The 15,957-nt window shown below is 46.3% G+C and overlaps 1 protein-coding gene across 1 annotated transcript; it reads left to right on the top strand.

Annotated features, from left to right (window-relative positions):
• Positions 1-2,027: 2,027 nt before the first annotated feature.
• On the top strand, positions 2,028-9,419 carry LOC308530558 (serine/arginine-rich splicing factor 7-like). Its single transcript, XM_081107278.1, has 8 exons — positions 2,028-2,212; positions 3,991-4,171; positions 4,630-4,806; positions 6,148-6,228; positions 6,316-6,417; positions 6,879-6,932; positions 7,689-7,725; positions 8,765-9,419. The coding sequence occupies exons 1-8, from the start codon at positions 2,185-2,187 to the stop codon at positions 8,789-8,791; spliced, it is 687 nt and encodes a 228-aa protein (XP_080963404.1). The 5' UTR covers positions 2,028-2,184; the 3' UTR covers positions 8,792-9,419.
• The last annotated feature ends 6,538 nt before the right edge of the window (positions 9,420-15,957 follow it).

Below are 15,957 nucleotides of genomic sequence, written 5' to 3'. Positions count from 1 at the left end.
TATATATGAATTTAAATACATTTTAATTGTTTTCAGAGAATAAGGGAGAGAAAAATAGAAAGTCACCGATGAGAGAGAACGATTTCAGAGAGAAAGGGAGAGGGAGAGAGAGAGAGAAACTACAGTGATGAGAGAGAATCATTGATCAGCTGCCTCTTACCCGCCCCACAGTGGGGATGGAGCACACAACCTGGGCATGCGTTCTGACCGGGGAATCAAACTGTGACCTTGCCGAAACTGGTGTGGTTCAGTGGATAGAGCTTCGGCCTGCGGACTGAAGGGTCCCGGGTTTGATTCTGGTCAAGGGCATATACCTGGGTTGTGGGCACAACCCCAGTAGGAGATGTGCAGGAGGCAGCTGATCGATGTTTCTCTCTCATCGATGTTTCTAACTATCTCTCTCCCTTCCTCTCTGTAAAAAATCAATAAAATATATTAAAAAAAAACAAAAAACTGTGACCTCCTGGTTCACAGGTCGATGGTCAACCACTGAGCCACACAAGCCGGGCTCTTCTAAGCTTTTAAGCTGACCTGCACCTGGGGCAGCACGGAGCAGCAGCAGCTCATCCGTGGCTGAGCCCCTGAACCTGTGCTCCAGGACCCCTTTTCTCTGATCGTCCAGAGAGCTAACCGCAGCCCCCCTTGGCTCCCTTATTCCCCAGTGTTCCTAGAGCCCTGGAAGCCCCGCCTAGTCTCTGCTGTTGCTTGCTCTATCCCAGGGCCTACATTTGTTTTCATTGTCCCCAGCTTCAATAAACGTGCTGGAAATCTGAATTCACGTTGTGAAATCTTTTCAGCAGGAAGTCAAGAACTCCAACATTACAGGCCAACCTGAGGCCGTCCTGGTCCAGGCTGCTTCCTGTTCCCGAACAGTTATGCCTGGCACACCCTCTAAAAACACAGGCACAGGCATGGTTTTGGTTACAAGGGTTGGGAGAAAAAGTGATGGCCGACACTCATTTTGGTTTTGTTGGGTCAATTTCAACACTTTTTTATATATTGTTGACTATTACAGATTTCCTCCCATTTCTCTCCTCCCCCTTTGCCTCTGTCTACCTTCCACCATGACTTCTAGCCCCCCCCCCCCCCACCTTATTGTCTATGTCCATGGGCTATGCATATATGTATATACTGGAGGTCCGATGCACACAATATGTGCAAGAATAGGCCTTCCTTCCCCTGGCTGCCAACACCGGCTTCCCTCTGGCCATTGGCAGGCAGCCAGAACCTGGGTTTCCCTCACAGCCCCAGCTTCATCTGCAAGGACAGAAGGATGTCTGGTGTAATTAGCATATTATCCTTTTATTATAGATTATTATATTCTTTTTTTAAAAATATTTATATTGCTTTTGAGAGAGTGAAAAGGAGAGATGAAAGCATCAATGGTGGGAGAGACTCACTGATTAGCTGCATACTGGATGCCGCCCCCGGCCCCCCCCCCTCCCTGGGAAATCAGCTGGCAAACCAGGCTTGTGCCCTGACCAGGAATTGAACCTTGACCTCCTGGTTCCTAAGTTGAGGCTCAACCACTGAGCCATACCAGCTGGAATATAATTATTTTTTAAATTCTCGCATGAGGATATTTTCCCATTGATTTTTAAGAGAGAGTGGAAGAGACAGGGAAAGAGAGAAATACTGATGTGAGGGCGGGAGAAAAAAAAAGGACACATGTAATACCCTTTGTTATACTTTAAGCAATAAAATAAATAAAATAAAATAAAATAAAATAAAATAAAATAAAAGAAATACGGGTGTGAGAGAAACACATCGATTGGTTGTCTCCTCCAAGAGCCTCCGCTGGGCCTGGATCAGGGAGGAGCCTACAACATAGGTACCTGCCCGTGACCAGAATCAAGGCGGGATCCTTCCCTTCACAGGCCTACGCTATACCCACTGAGCCGACGTTCCCATGGAAACGGACCCCTCCGCTTGTGATTGGTCCTTTACGCTCTTCAGTCCCGCCCCCCCCCCTACGCCGCCGCTCCGGTGTCGTTTCCGCCCAGCTCCTTGGTGACGCATGCGCAGAGAGACCCAGCCGCCGCGGATATATCAGCCGGAACCCAGGCACTTCCTCGTAGATGCCGCTGGGGCCGTTGGTGCGCGTGGTCTTTGCTGCTGCTCGCGTCACTCGGATCCTGGGCTCCGCGAGCTGCACGAGCCGAGCCCGCTCGCGGGCCAGTCATCATGTCGCGCTACGGGCGGTACCGAGAAGGTCAGAGGGTGAGGCCTGCGAGGCCGTGGGGCTGGCGCGGCGGTTGGGAGACGGTACTTCCGCGTACGTCATGGCGGCCTGGGCGCGCACCGTACGAAGCCGGAGGCGGAGCGGGCGGGTGTTGAGGGGAGTCGGGGAGGGTGGGTGTCGGTCTGGGTCGAGTTCCAGGTTAATCCCCGGGCACTTCCGGTCTCGCGCCCCGACCCCAGGCAGGCGCCCGGCCCCTGCTTGACCGTTGCCCTGGGAACCGCCGGGCGTCCCCCGCCCTCGGCTGCCATTTTGCGCGCAATCACGAGCGCGCCCGGCGGCGTGTCTCCCGGCCGCTTTCCCGCCACTTTAGCGGAGAGTCTGGTCGCAGCCGGGAGGTGACGGGTGAATCAGACCCCGGACACCACCGGCGGCTCCGAGCCACGCGTTCCCGTCCTGCGGCTGGGCCGAGCCGCGGGGCGGAAGCGGGGACGCGCCTTTTCCGCCCGGCGGCCGGCTGGCTTCTCTCCCTTCTCTCGCGGCTCTTTCGGGCGCGGGATAGGACCGGGGCGGGCGCCCGGGGCAGTTGCCACGGAGGTGGGGAGCCGGTGCAGCCCTGCTCTTCCGGGTCCGGCCCCCCAGGCGGGCCCGCCGCTGCCTCCCGCCGCCCGGGTCCGCCCGCTCCCAGCCCCGAGGCTGCCGGGACTGCCTCCTGCGCGGACTGTCCCGCTCCAATTGCTCCCGTGTTTTCTGAGGCGTTTCCCCACCGTATGAAAGGGTGTCCCCAAATTCACGCAAGAAGTCATTTTGATAGAAAACACAGGTTTGTCATTAAAATTTGTAATTTTTTTGTTGATTCATAAAGGATACAGTATCAGGCAGTGATGGTGAACCTCTGACACACGTGTCAGAGGTGACACACGGACTCATTTTTTTTGGTTGATTTTTCTTTGTTAAATGGCATTTAAATATATAAAATAAATATAAAAAATATAAGTCTTTGTTTTGCTATGGTTGCAAAGATCAAAAAATTTCTATATGTGACACGGCACCAGAGTTAAGTGAGGGTTTTTCAAAATGCTGACACGCCGAGCTCAAAAGGTTCACCATGACTGGCCTAGGGTTATGTATGGAATAGCATGTGGGTAAATGGCCTCCACAGCTTTGCTGGCACATACGCACTCTTTTGTTGATGTTTTCCATGACCGTTGTTTTGCATTAAATGTGGCTGAATTTCGTTGATAAAGCGCTCAGTTTCCTCCTGCAAGGCTTGGGTGGTCCTGGGCTTGTTGGCATAAACCTTAGACTTCAAAAAACCCCAAAGGAAGAAGTCCAACCACGTTAAATCACATGATCTGGGCGGCCAATTCTGATCACCAAAACGGGGAAATTACACGACCAGGAAATGACTCATGCAGGAATTGAATTGTTTCTCGGGCGTATGTGCCAGCAAAGCCGTGGAGGCCATTTACCCAATGTTCTATTCCATAAGATATTCTATTGCGTACATGACCCTATACTGTATACTTTATGAATCAATAAAAAATTTACAATTTTTAATTATAAACCTCTGTTTTCTATCAAAATTACTTCTTGTGTGAACTTTGGGACACCCTTTAGAACGTGAAGAACTGTGTCGTACGCCCAGCTCTTGAGAAATGTGCCGACTTTGCTGGCTTTAAGACCACGTTCGGTTCCTGAGAAGAGCACAAAACAATGTTTGGAACGGTCTCAAGGGTGTGCAAAGCATTCGTTCAAACTTGGGTCACATTTTGCCTAATGAGTGTTCTTCTGTTTGCATTTTTAAACAGAAACTAAGGTGTATGTTGGTAACCTGGCAACTGGTGCTGGCAAAGGAGAGTTAGAAAGGGCTTTCAGTTACTATGGCCCCTTAACAACTGTGTGGATTGCAAGGAATCCTCCGGGGTTTGCCTTTGTGGGGTTTGAAGACCCGAGAGATGCAGAAGATGCAGTTCGAGGCCTGGATGGCAAGTAAGTCAGATGCCAGTTACGAAACTTCGGTTCCTGAGGACGGTCTGCTGGGCTGGGTAACGAGGGTGCTAAGCTTGGGTTCTATCACAGCGGTTCTCGACCTGCGGGTCACGAACAATGAAAATACATCCTGCATATCAGACATTTACATTAGGATCCATAACAGCAGCGACATTACAGTGATGAAGTAGCCACGAAAATAATGTTATGGTTGGGGGTCAGCACAGCATGAGGAACTGTATGAAAGGGTCGCAGCATCAGGAAGGTTGAGAACCACTGGTCTAGAGGAAAATGTAAATAGCTAATCATTTTATTTGCTTATGAAAGGGAGCGGAGGTGGCCTTCAAAGGGCTACAGAGATAGCTGAAGCCTGTGAAAACAGAGGGATGGAAAGTTCCAGATCCAGAGGTGGTATGTATTTTTTTTAGCATTAGAATTTTGTTGCTTCTCTTTTGCAGGGTGATTTGTGATTCCCGAGTGAGGGTTGAACTATCAACAGGCATGCCTCGGAGATCTTATTTGGATAGACCACCTGCCCGACATCCCTTTGATCCAAATGATAGATGCTATGAGTGTGGTGAGAAGGGACATTATGCTTATTATTGTCATCGCTTTAGCCGACGAAGAAGAAGCAGGTACTTATTTTAAGGGAATGGTTGCTGTACTGGTTCATGAAGTAATTCTTTTATTAGCAAGGCAGAAACTAATATTTTTATATAAATTTGAATGTTAATTGTACAGATGTATTTTTACAGTTTTTTAATTAAGCAAATGTTAATATATTAATCATCAACCTGGTCAGAACCTTGCAGGTTTCTTTGTTTGAGTCAGTCGCCTTGATTCAGAATGTCACGAGCCTTATGACATGCTGAGGCACCTTGCAACTCGGACAATTAAGATCCTCCTAGTCCAGTGGTGGCGAACCTTTTGAGCTCGGCGTGTCAGCATTTGGAAAAACCCTCACTTAACTCTGGTGCCGTGTCACATATAGAAATTTTTTGATATTTGCAACCATAGTAAAATAAAGATTTATATTTTTTATATTTATTTTATATATTTAAATGCCATTTAACAAAGAAAAATCAACCAAAAAAATGAGATCGCGTGTCACCTCTGATACGCGTGTCATAGGTTCGCCATCACTGTCCTACCCCTTGAGGTGATCAGCGTAAGAGGCCAGATCTCCTCGAGTCATCTACACCTAGCTTCACCTTATTCTTTGTTTTGTTTTGTTTTAAATATATTTTATTGATTTTTTACAGAGAGGAAGGGAGAGAGATAGAGTTAGAAATATCGATGAGAGAAACATCGATCAGCTGCCTCCTGCACACTCCCCACTGGGGATGTGCCTGCAACCCAGGTACATGCCCCTGACCAGGATCGAACCTGGGACCTTTCAGTCCACAGGCCGAAGCTCTATCCACTGAGCCAAACCGGTTTCGGCACCTTATTCTTTAAAGGGCAGAAAATTTGAGTCGGTGATCGCCGTAACAGTAAATTTGGCTTACAATTGGGGCCCCCTCCAGTTTAGAACGAGGAACACCAGATTGACCACGTTTCCAACTAGAAAAATCTTCTTGCGTCAATCAAGCCTCACCTGGCTCATTTGGCTGTCGGTTTGATCGTCGTTAGATTGAAGAAAACATCTAGATGCAGCGAACGGCTGTAGATACTTCTATATCGTCTAGATCTACTACTAGACCACGGGCCAAAGAAGGTCGACCTGCAAACTTGCAAGGTTTATTTTAAATACACATTACAGTGTTTGATATTATGTAATTCTAAGATGTAATTCAGCCTTTAACAAATCTTTTTTTAGGTAGTTAAAAAAAAAACTGGACAACTAATAGGCCCAGAATTTATTTCCAAATGAGATAGTAAATTTAAATAGTTTTGAGACTTGATTTCAGCAGGACAGACACTATAAATACAAGTTACCATCTAACATTTTGTTACTTTCCCAACTTGAGAAATAGGTCACGGTCTAGGTCACATTCGAGATCCAGAGGTAGACGATATTCTCGCTCACGGAGCAGGAGCAGGAGCAGGGGAAGGAGGTGAGAGATCTTTAATGCACGTTTTAACGAGCAATAAAAAATACTTAAACTGGAGATGGACCTAAACCTCTTTGATTTAATTTTTAGGTCGAGATCGGCATCTCCTCGACGATCAAGATCTGTGTCCCTTCGTAGGTCACGCTCCGCCTCACCCCGACGGTCTGGGTCCGGTTCTGTAAAAGGATCGAGGTATTTCTAGTACATACCATCCCCCGCTTATTTGTGTTTGGGTTGTCACGTCTTAATGACAAAAGAGAGTTTCTTAAGGACGTAATTTGGCATGATGCGGTGAATTTGAGACCTTAGAAAGGTGTTAGGGAAATAGTGTACATATGGGTAAACATGATTTTAAGATAAAATCAAATCATATCAGTCTTAAATGAAAACCATTTACTTTCTCTTGGATACTTTCCTAACAATCTAGCTCATTGGGTATGGTAGAAGCAAATGATTAAAACGGTAGTTCCTTATTTATTTGATACTAGACCTTGTTGAAAATGTGGCAACGTGTTGAATCTTAGCCTGATACAAGGCAAGAGTGGCATCTTGCTCAGTTCTAGCTTCTGTTCCGAGCCTGCCTAATGAGGTGCTCAGAAGGTGTGTAAGGAAATTACTAGTGTGGACTAATTGGGGTAATTTTTGTTTTTAAGATCACGGTCAAGGTCAAGATCAAGATCCAGGTCTATTTCACGACCAAGAAGCAGGTAAGGGTGAAAAGCTGAACAATGCTCTCGTTCTATGGCACCAATATCCACAGAGTTCAAAGTGTTCTGAATTATTGAGGCTTCAGGTGCCAACTCTAAGCCTAGGTGTTGAGTGGGAACTCGGTACCTTGTTAATGAACTGAACTTTAGAACTTCATTTGTACTTGGTGGCCTCTTCTGGGTGATGTCCTGGACGAGGGAATGTCGGGGAGCAGTCAGAAAGCAGTTTGGCCCTAACTGGTTTGGCTCAGTGGATAGAGCATCGGCCTGCGGACTGAAAGGTCCCAGGTTCGATTCCGGTCAAGGACATGTACCTGGGTTGCCGGCACATCCCCAGTGGGAGATGTGCCGGAGGCAGCTGATCGATGTTTCTCTCTCATTGATGTTTCTAACTCTCTATCTCTCTCCTTTCCTCTTTGTAAAAAATCAATAAAATATATTTAAAAAGAAAAAAGAAAGCAGTTTGTAACCTTGGTGTTAGAGGCTCTTGTTAGAACCTGTAGGTGCATGGAGAAGCATTCTGAGATAGGTGAGCTTTTATCAGATCAATCATGATAAAAGCAGTTCATTTTATGAAGGCGAGTTGGAAGATGGGCTTTTGTTAGCAAAAGCTGATGGGCATTTTTTTTCCCCAGTTTAATTGCAGCCTGACATTTAAATTTCAGGAGAATTTGGGGGTTCATTTCATGATATTGTGACTGTAAGAAAGGGATTGGTTAGTACTTTTTCTTAATAGAATTTCTCGTGTTTTGACAGCCGATCAAAGTCCAGATCTCCATCTCCAAAAAAGAAGGTAAGCTAAATAATTTGTTGCCAAATTTTAACTGTCAAATGTGGCCTCTGCAGAATTTGTTTGCTTCCTGCCTACTTTGCAGGCTTTGATTTTGAGCTCATTGGGGAATTGGTGCTGTATATATAAATACTAAGTTTCTTAAAGGATTGCTTTTCCTGCTTCATTATCACCTTATACTTTCATTGGAAATATTTAGTCATAAAATGTTAGAATGACAATCAAGATGTGTTTAGTCCTGTGAACCCTTAATTGTATAATTTCATAAGACACATGCTTTCCCCACACATAGGTAAAAAGGAAATAAAGAAAAATTTGTAGGTTGAAATCTTGACGGTAAACTATTATCTGTCTAGTTCAGTGATGGCGAACCTGTGACATGTGTGTCAGAGGTGACACGCGAACTCATTTCGGTGACACGCACCGACAGAGACAAAAAACAGCATAATTCAAATATTTGTCTCTCGCAACGGCCAGGGTTGGACATCACTCGGGGAATATTATTACTCAGGTTACTCATGATCAATAAAGCAATTCTGAAACCGGATGTAAACATGTACATCGGTGTTGGTAGCAAGGATACATACCTTAGGGAAAACATCCAAGACACATTGTTCCAATATTGACATTAATATAAAAAGGTTAAGAATTGCACTATAGATTAATCTTTACTCAAGACATTTTATTTTTACTCGAGTGACAAAATGCCCAATTCTGGAAACGGCCTCATTATAGTCAACATGTGCCTCGGGTAAGCTTCCGGTGCATTCGGCAAACGGACGCACTTGATCGCCATGTTGGTTAGGAGACAGGAGTGGGAGGGTTAGAAGAAGAAAAAGATATACAATGCAACAGTGCTCGACGAGACATTCTGCGTGTCGGATCATTGATTACAGCACCATATACTTGTTGGTTATTCATACTATCTTTGAATTGTTTTGCACCAGGAGTCAGTGCAACAGCACTGCAAAAAGTTAATAGGTAAGAAACCTATCAACCTTTTATAAAAAACGCCGTGATTTATATTTATTTATTTTTGCAGCCTTGTGATGGAGAATCAAAAGAATAAAAAAGCAAGATTGAATGATAAAGGAAGTGGAAGTAGCAGTAGCCAAGCCTTTAAAGACATATGGACCGAGATGCACGGGATTGTCGACAGAAAACAGATCATTGTGCATACTGTGTAATGAGACGGTAGTAAGCAGAACGTGGAATGTAAAGAGACATTTTGAAACTAATTATTGTCAGCTCTTGAAAAAAATTATTGATGAAAGGAAGGAATACATTTCTAGGCAGCTACACCCCTATAAAAGTCAATCAAATTCCATCATTACATTTGTAAGATGCTCTACAAATTTAACATCAGCAAGTTACTGTATTGCTCACTCCATAGCTCAGCATGGAAAAGCCCTCAGTGACAGAGAATTTATTAAGGAAACATTTTTAAGATGTGCACCAGCTCTATTTCACGATATGAAAAATAAAGATGATATTATTAAAAGAATTTCTGAGTTACCACTCAGTAGAAATACTATCAAAGACAGAATGATAGGTCTTAACAAAAACGTACAACATCAATGAAAAAAAGACTTAAATACTTGTAAATATTTTTCTGTTTCTCTTGATGAAACTACTGATGTCACATCAAATGCTCGGTTGGCCATTATTGCTAGACATTCTGATGGTCTCACAATGAGAAGAGTTGTATGTGTGTCCTCATTGTGGGAAGTCCTTCAGAGAACACCAGAGCGTTCACCCTGGATAGAAGCCGTTTGAGTGTACTGATTGCGGGGAGGCCTTCCGTTTAAGGCCCACCCTCATTCAATACCACAGAATTCCCACTAGAGAATAGCCGTGCGAGTGCAGAGAGTGTGGGAAGTCCTTCCGTCAAAGGTCTTGCTTCAGTAAACACCTCAGAATTCACATTGGTGAAAAGCGTTTAAGTAGTTTATGTTAGAAACGCTTTAGGGGCAGTAACCATCCCCTTAGCCACAAGAGACTTTAGAGTAGAGAAATGCCATGTGACTAGTGATTGTGGGGAGTCTTTCGGCCAAAGATCGAAACTCACGGAAAACCCCGGTGGTCACCCCAGGGAAAGTATTCAATGTGCCGGGAACGCTGCATTTTTTCTCACTTAGAATGACACGCTGAAGGAGACGCTTGGCGTCGCATTTACCGGAATGTAAATCCCTTGCAGTGGAACGGACGCTGCGGGATTCCTCCTCAGTGTCGGGTACAAGTGAAACTTGACGTACAAGGGCACTCGCCAACATGCCCAGACCGACTAGCTCACTGCCTTCCAGCTGAGTGTGTGTGGTGGGAGAGTTTCACCTCTTGGCACCCGGCCCGCCAGAGGAGCGCGCGTCCGCCGCCACCCGTGGGCGCTCAGGGGAAGGCGTTCTGCGTTCTCCCTTGTGCTTGAGAGAATCATGAACACTCTGAGCTCTTGGCAGGGTCTTCATGCCTTTACCTCTGACCAGGGAATGGACCTGACCCAGGGTCCATCCAGGGCTCCCGTCCTCAGCTAAGAGGCCCTACCTCCTTCAGGGACATGGTGGTTCTCGCAGTACGGTGTGAGGAATTCCTTCGGGTTCTGATTCACCAACCTGCAGACTCCTTGCTCTCCTCTGTTCCGGTTTATGATATTTCGTAAAGGTGTTTTTTTATTTTGTACCTTTAATTTATTTATTTTTGGTAAATCCCTGGGATGATTTGAGAGGAAAGTTCTGCTCCGTCGGCGTGGAGAGGCAAACAGATACGGTGGGTCCCAAGCTTCCTGTGCTTTGGAAGGCTCCTAACAATCGCAGAAAGTCACTCCTTGTCCAGTATTGGCCGATTGTTGTATTGCTGCCCAAGGCCTTGAGGGAAAGTGTGCCTGGCTTTGTGGTGCGGATTTGCAGTCTGGTGCCTCTGTTATCTCCGAGGGCATGCGTCGCCCAGAAGAGGAGGTCACTGTTGTGCTTCTGGGAACAATACGGATTATATTTGCCATTCCCAGTGCATCCGACATAATCCTCAGCCGCGTTCAGGGAAATGCTTCCCCACATACTGTAGGGAGCCGTGTGCCGTGATGTACGGTTCATAGGCTGGTGCCATTTGTTACAAGACTGAGGGCATCCTGGCCGGTGTGGCTCAGTGGATAGAGCATCAGCCTGCAGACCGAAGGGTCCCAGGTTCGATTCCGGTCAAGGGCATGTATCTTGGTTGCGGGCACATCCCCAGTAGGGGGTGTGGAAGAGGCAGCTGATCGATACTTCTCATGTTTCTCTCTCATCGATGTTTCTAACTCTCTATCCTTCTCCCTCTCTTTAAAAAATCAATAAAATGTATTTTTTTTTTAAAACACTCTGGTGGAACTACAATTGGGTCAGAACCCCTCTATTCATAGTGAGTGGGAAATACTGCAGTGAGTTAGGTGAATAGCGCCTCTTCTGAACGTTACCCAGGAATGTGCCGGGGCCTGTGGCCTGTGTGGTCTTTGTGTGGGGGTATTCTCAGGACATCCCTTGACTGTTTCCTGCAGCTGAAGTCGTTTTTAGGTGGAAAATTCTAAAGATTTGTGTCCTCTTCTGGCCTCTCTGGGGTGTGTGTGCACCTCAAGGTGTGGTCAACAGGCCAGACCTCAAAGCTCGAGGAAGGGTAAGCCTGTGGTCAGTGCCAGGATGTGGCATCTGTGACCCAGTCAGCATTCCTGTGATTCTGATGGCCACAGTCTTCCCTGCTTGCCAGTATTTGCTGCCACTGGGGCAAGGCTGGTCCTCCCAGGAAATTAGAGGAGAAATGGTAGAGCCCATATAGGGTTTCCATTTTAGTTTTCCAACAAGACAGGGACATCTGGGCCTTCATTTGGAAATATTTTTAAGTCTTCCTTTAGGTAGAGTTATAGCTGACACGCAACAAAGTGCAGTTTTCTCGTGTGTACTATTTGGTGAGCTGGATGGATGGCTAAAGCTGTAAACCAGCACGTGTGAAAGGAGCATTTCCCACTTATCTACAGCTTAGGGCCAAAGTAGACTTACCCAGGTGAGTATGCAAAACACAGAATTTATTCTCTTAATTTTTTAAAGAATATATTTTATTGATTTTTTTACAGAGAGGAAGGGAGAGGGATAGAGAGATAGAAACATCGATGAGAGAGAAACATCGATCAGCTGCCTCCTGCACACCTCCCACCAGGGATGTGCCCGCAACCAAGGTACATGCCCCCGACCGGAATCGAACCCGGGACCCTTGAGTCCGCAGGTCAACGCTCTATCCACTGAGCCAAACCAGTCAGGGCTATTATCTCTTTTTTAAAAAATATATTTAGCCCTGGCCAGTTTGCCTCAGTAGACAGAGTGTCAGCCTGTGGACTGAACGGTCCCAGGTTCAATTCTGGTCAAGGGCACGTGCCCAGGTTGGATACTCAATCAGCAATGGGGGGCAGGAGGACACAGCCAATCAACGATTCTCTCTCATCATTGATATTTCTATTCTCTTCCTCTCCCTTTCTAAAATCAATAAAAATATTAAATATATATATATTTAAAATGTTTAAAAACATTTTTATTGACTTCTCAGAAACAGGGAGAGAGAGAAATGGTGATATTAGTAAGAAACATCGAACTGCTGCCTCCTGCACGCCACCTACAGGGCATCCAGGCAGGCGTGTGCCCTGAGTTGGAATGGAACCCGTGACCTTTCAGAGCAAGGGATGGTGCCCACCCCGCCTCGGCTCACTGGCAGGGGGGAGTTTCTGCTTGTATTTTTATTTTTTAATTATTGTATTAATTTCCATGCCAACAGCTCTACACCTGCTTTACCACACCCTGTATTTACCCCCTCCCGCCCTTTCATAATTCCTCTCTCTCTCTGCCTTCCCTGGCCCTCCATGCATTGATTTTCCTTCCTTTGCAAGATGAGTTCATATCTTTCACAGTTTTATGGTCACTGGAAGGTGTGTAGTCTTCCACAAATACTGGTCTACTTCAGCTACACAGTTACTTTGAGATTCAACCACTAATGCTTTTGTGAATAATTTATATTTTATTGCTGAGGTCTCTGATGTTCTGTGGGTAACCACTTGATCCATTGATCTGTCTATGCTTTCTGTTATTTCCATGTTTGGGGCATTAAAAATAAATCTGCTGGGAATATTGCGTTCAGTTCATTCCATAGATGTACGTTTTACTCATCTGACTGTTGCAATATAGGTGAGTCTTACTTTTTATGATAAACAGAACTGTGATCTAAAATCGTCTTTCCGCCCTAACCGGTTTGGCTCAGTGGATGGAGCGTCTGCCTGCGGACTCAAGGGTCCCAGGTTCGATTCTGGTCAAGGGCATGTGCCTCAATTGCAGGCACATCCCCAGTGGGAGATGTGCAGGACGCAGCTGATGGACGTTTCTCTCTCATCGATGTTTCTAACTCTCTATCCCTCTCCCTTCCTCTCTGCAAAAAATCAATAAAATATATATTTTTTTAAAAATCGTCTTTCCCTTTGCCTTCCCAGTCATCAACAACAATGACAATTCTACTTTTTCCACAATCCTGCCAGCACACGGGTTGCATACTATTTTTAAATTGTAGACCCAGAAATGAGTATAATGTTAGCTTGTTTTGTTTTAAATCCATTTCACTAAGAAGTTTTTTATGGTGAGTGTTTCTTCATGCATTTATTTACTAATACGCTGACATTACCTCCTTTGTTGAAATGTATGGTCAGAACCTTTTGCCAATTTTTAAAATGAATTTATTATTTTAATCAGGAGGTAAGTGCAGCAACTAAGACATATATATTCATTCATTCCTCAACGACTCAGCTGACTCCTTTGCAATTTGGCACTATATGATTTGAATATATATTACGCAAAATTATTTTTCACAGATTGTGTCCTAAGTGCAATTTACTAGCAAATCCCACTTGTACGATACACGTATCAGCTCATCTGCGTTGCTAACGTTCTTCTCTGTTCTAAGTCTTCGCATCCAATAGTACATTAATTGAAGTCGAGGTCTGTAGTACTTGTCAGTGTTTTTTTTTCTCTCATCATTCCCAGTTTGAAACTGCCAAAATAATGGCAATGAACATGGGCCTGCTAAGATATTTTCAGTAGCAAATCATATTTTATTTCCAATGTATAGATACAGTCGCAACAAATATGCTCAAGAGCATTCATAATAAAATACTATATGATAAGGAGCTAATATGCTAATTAGACCAGCCGGTGGGACGACCTTCCTGAACAACCCGGGGACAGGACCGCAAGGGATGAATTTTGTGCACCGGGCCTCTAGTGTAAAATAATTAAGTGGTACGTTTTAAACAATTTTTTAAAACATACATTCAGCCCCAGCTGGTTTGGCTCAGTGGATAGAGCGTCGGCCTGCGGACTGAAGGGTCCCAGGTTAGATTCCAGTCAAGGGCATGTACCTTGGTTGCCGGAACATCCCCAGTGGGGGGTGTGCAGGAGGCAGCTGATCTGTTTCTTTCTCATTGATGTTTCTAACGCTCTCTCTTCTTCTCTGAGAAAAATCAATAAAATATATATTTTTTAAAAAACTAAAAATGTTTTTATTTTCTAGAGGGAGAGGGAGAAGTAGAAACATCAAAGATGAGAATCACTGATCAGCTGCCTCCTGCGTGCCCCCTACTGGGATTGAGCACCCATCCTGGGCATATGCCCTGCCTGAATTAACCAGTGATCTCTCTTTTTTTAAAAATATATTTTATTGATTTTTTTTCAGAGAGGAAGGGAGAGAGAAACATCGATGAGAGAGAAACATCGATCAGCCACCTCCTGCACATCTCCCATTGGGGATGTGCCCACAATCCAGGTACATGCCCTTGACCGGAATCGAACCCGGGATCTTTCAGTCCGCAAGCCGACGCTCTATCCACTGAGCCAAACCGGTTTTGGCAACCAGTGATCTCTTGGTTCATGGGTCCAACCCCACCCACAGAGCCACACATTTCCCCCTTCCTGCTCCTCCTTTGCCTCCCACTACCCTGCCTCCATTGCTTGTAGGAGCTCACCACATTATGATCTGTGTCCATGAGCTATGCATATATGGATATACTTTAAGTATATATACATACATTATATATATATTGTATATATACAATATTATATATTATATATATACTATATATATATATACACTAGACAGAGGGAGTGAAAAAGAGAAACATCAATAATGAAAATCACTGATTACCTGCCTCCTGCAAGTCCCCCCCACACCGGGAATTGAACCCTTAACCCACGTATGTGCCATAACCAGGAATAGAATCTGACCTCCTGGATCATAGGTTGACACTCAACCAAACAGCGCCACCAGCTGGCCTATCTTTGAAACACTTTTCGAAATATGTATTTTTTATTGTTAATACTATTCCCCTGTGTATATGTTCTTTGGGGGATCTGTTCCCTGGGGGGGGGGGGGGCCTGTCAGTCTGTCCCCGTGAACCCGGCCTCTGCTCCCATCTCCTCCCCCAGCGCCACTGACTGCGCCACGTCACCTTGTTCCCCAAGTTCCCAGGCTGGAAAGCCAGCCCTCTCCTGGGCGGCTGAGAAAACTACATTACCCAGAAGGCAATGCACCCACGCAGGACGTTTTTGTGCCAGTGCATCCGGTTAGGGCGGGACTTCCGGTGTCCTCCTCCTGGCGGACATTTTGACTTTTTCAAACTGTTCGCCGGCTCCCGGGCTGCAGCGCGTCGGTCGCGAGGAGGAGGGGACGGGGAGTCAGCGCCCCGAAGGGCAGGGTGTGTCTGAGCCTGTGGCGCCGCCACCTTCGATTTTGGGGCGTCCGCGCCTCCCCGACTCCTCTCCGCCGACAGAGGCCCCTCGGCCTCACCCCATCGGACCCTCCAGCCTCGGGTCCCGCGCCGCTCGGGTCCCGCCGCCCAGGGCGCAGCGTCCAGCGCAGTGAGTCCTCGTGGGGCCCCGGGTGTGAGGGGAGGGAGGGCGACGGGCTGCGGGGCCGGGGGTGGTTGTGAGCAGCAGAGGGTGAGGCCTGAGGTGCGGGTCTGAACGTCCCCACAACCGCCCGGAGAAGGAGCCGCCTCCAGGAGGGAGGACAGCAGTGCGGGCGGAGGAGGGGCTGTGAGCTCACAGCGCAGCAGGGGGCGCCCGAGGACCAGCCCTGAGGGAGGGGCATCTCCGCGTCAGGTGACCGCGGGCCTGAGCCCCTGGGTCCTGGGGTGGGTGCCCGGCCCTCAGCCCTTTCGTTCCCACCGGTTCCTGCGGGGGCAGA

Source organism: Myotis nattereri (genome assembly GCF_964212035.1).
Source record: "Myotis nattereri genome assembly, chromosome: 15".
NCBI lineage: Eukaryota > Metazoa > Chordata > Mammalia > Chiroptera > Vespertilionidae > Myotis > Myotis nattereri.
This window is presented reverse-complemented; position numbering and strand designations above follow the sequence as displayed.

Bases quoted from the DNA above. Each gene is read 5' to 3' on its own strand.
- LOC308530558 (XM_081107278.1), top strand. From the start codon at position 2,185: ATGTCGCGCTACGGGCGGTACCGAGAAG. The intron at 6,229-6,315 runs GTGAGAGATCTT...TTTAATTTTTAG, and splicing joins AGCAGGAGCAGGGGAAGGAG to GTCGAGATCGGCATCTCCTC. The intron at 7,726-8,764 runs GTAAGCTAAATA...TTATTTTTGCAG, and splicing joins CTCCATCTCCAAAAAAGAAG to CCTTGTGATGGAGAATCAAA.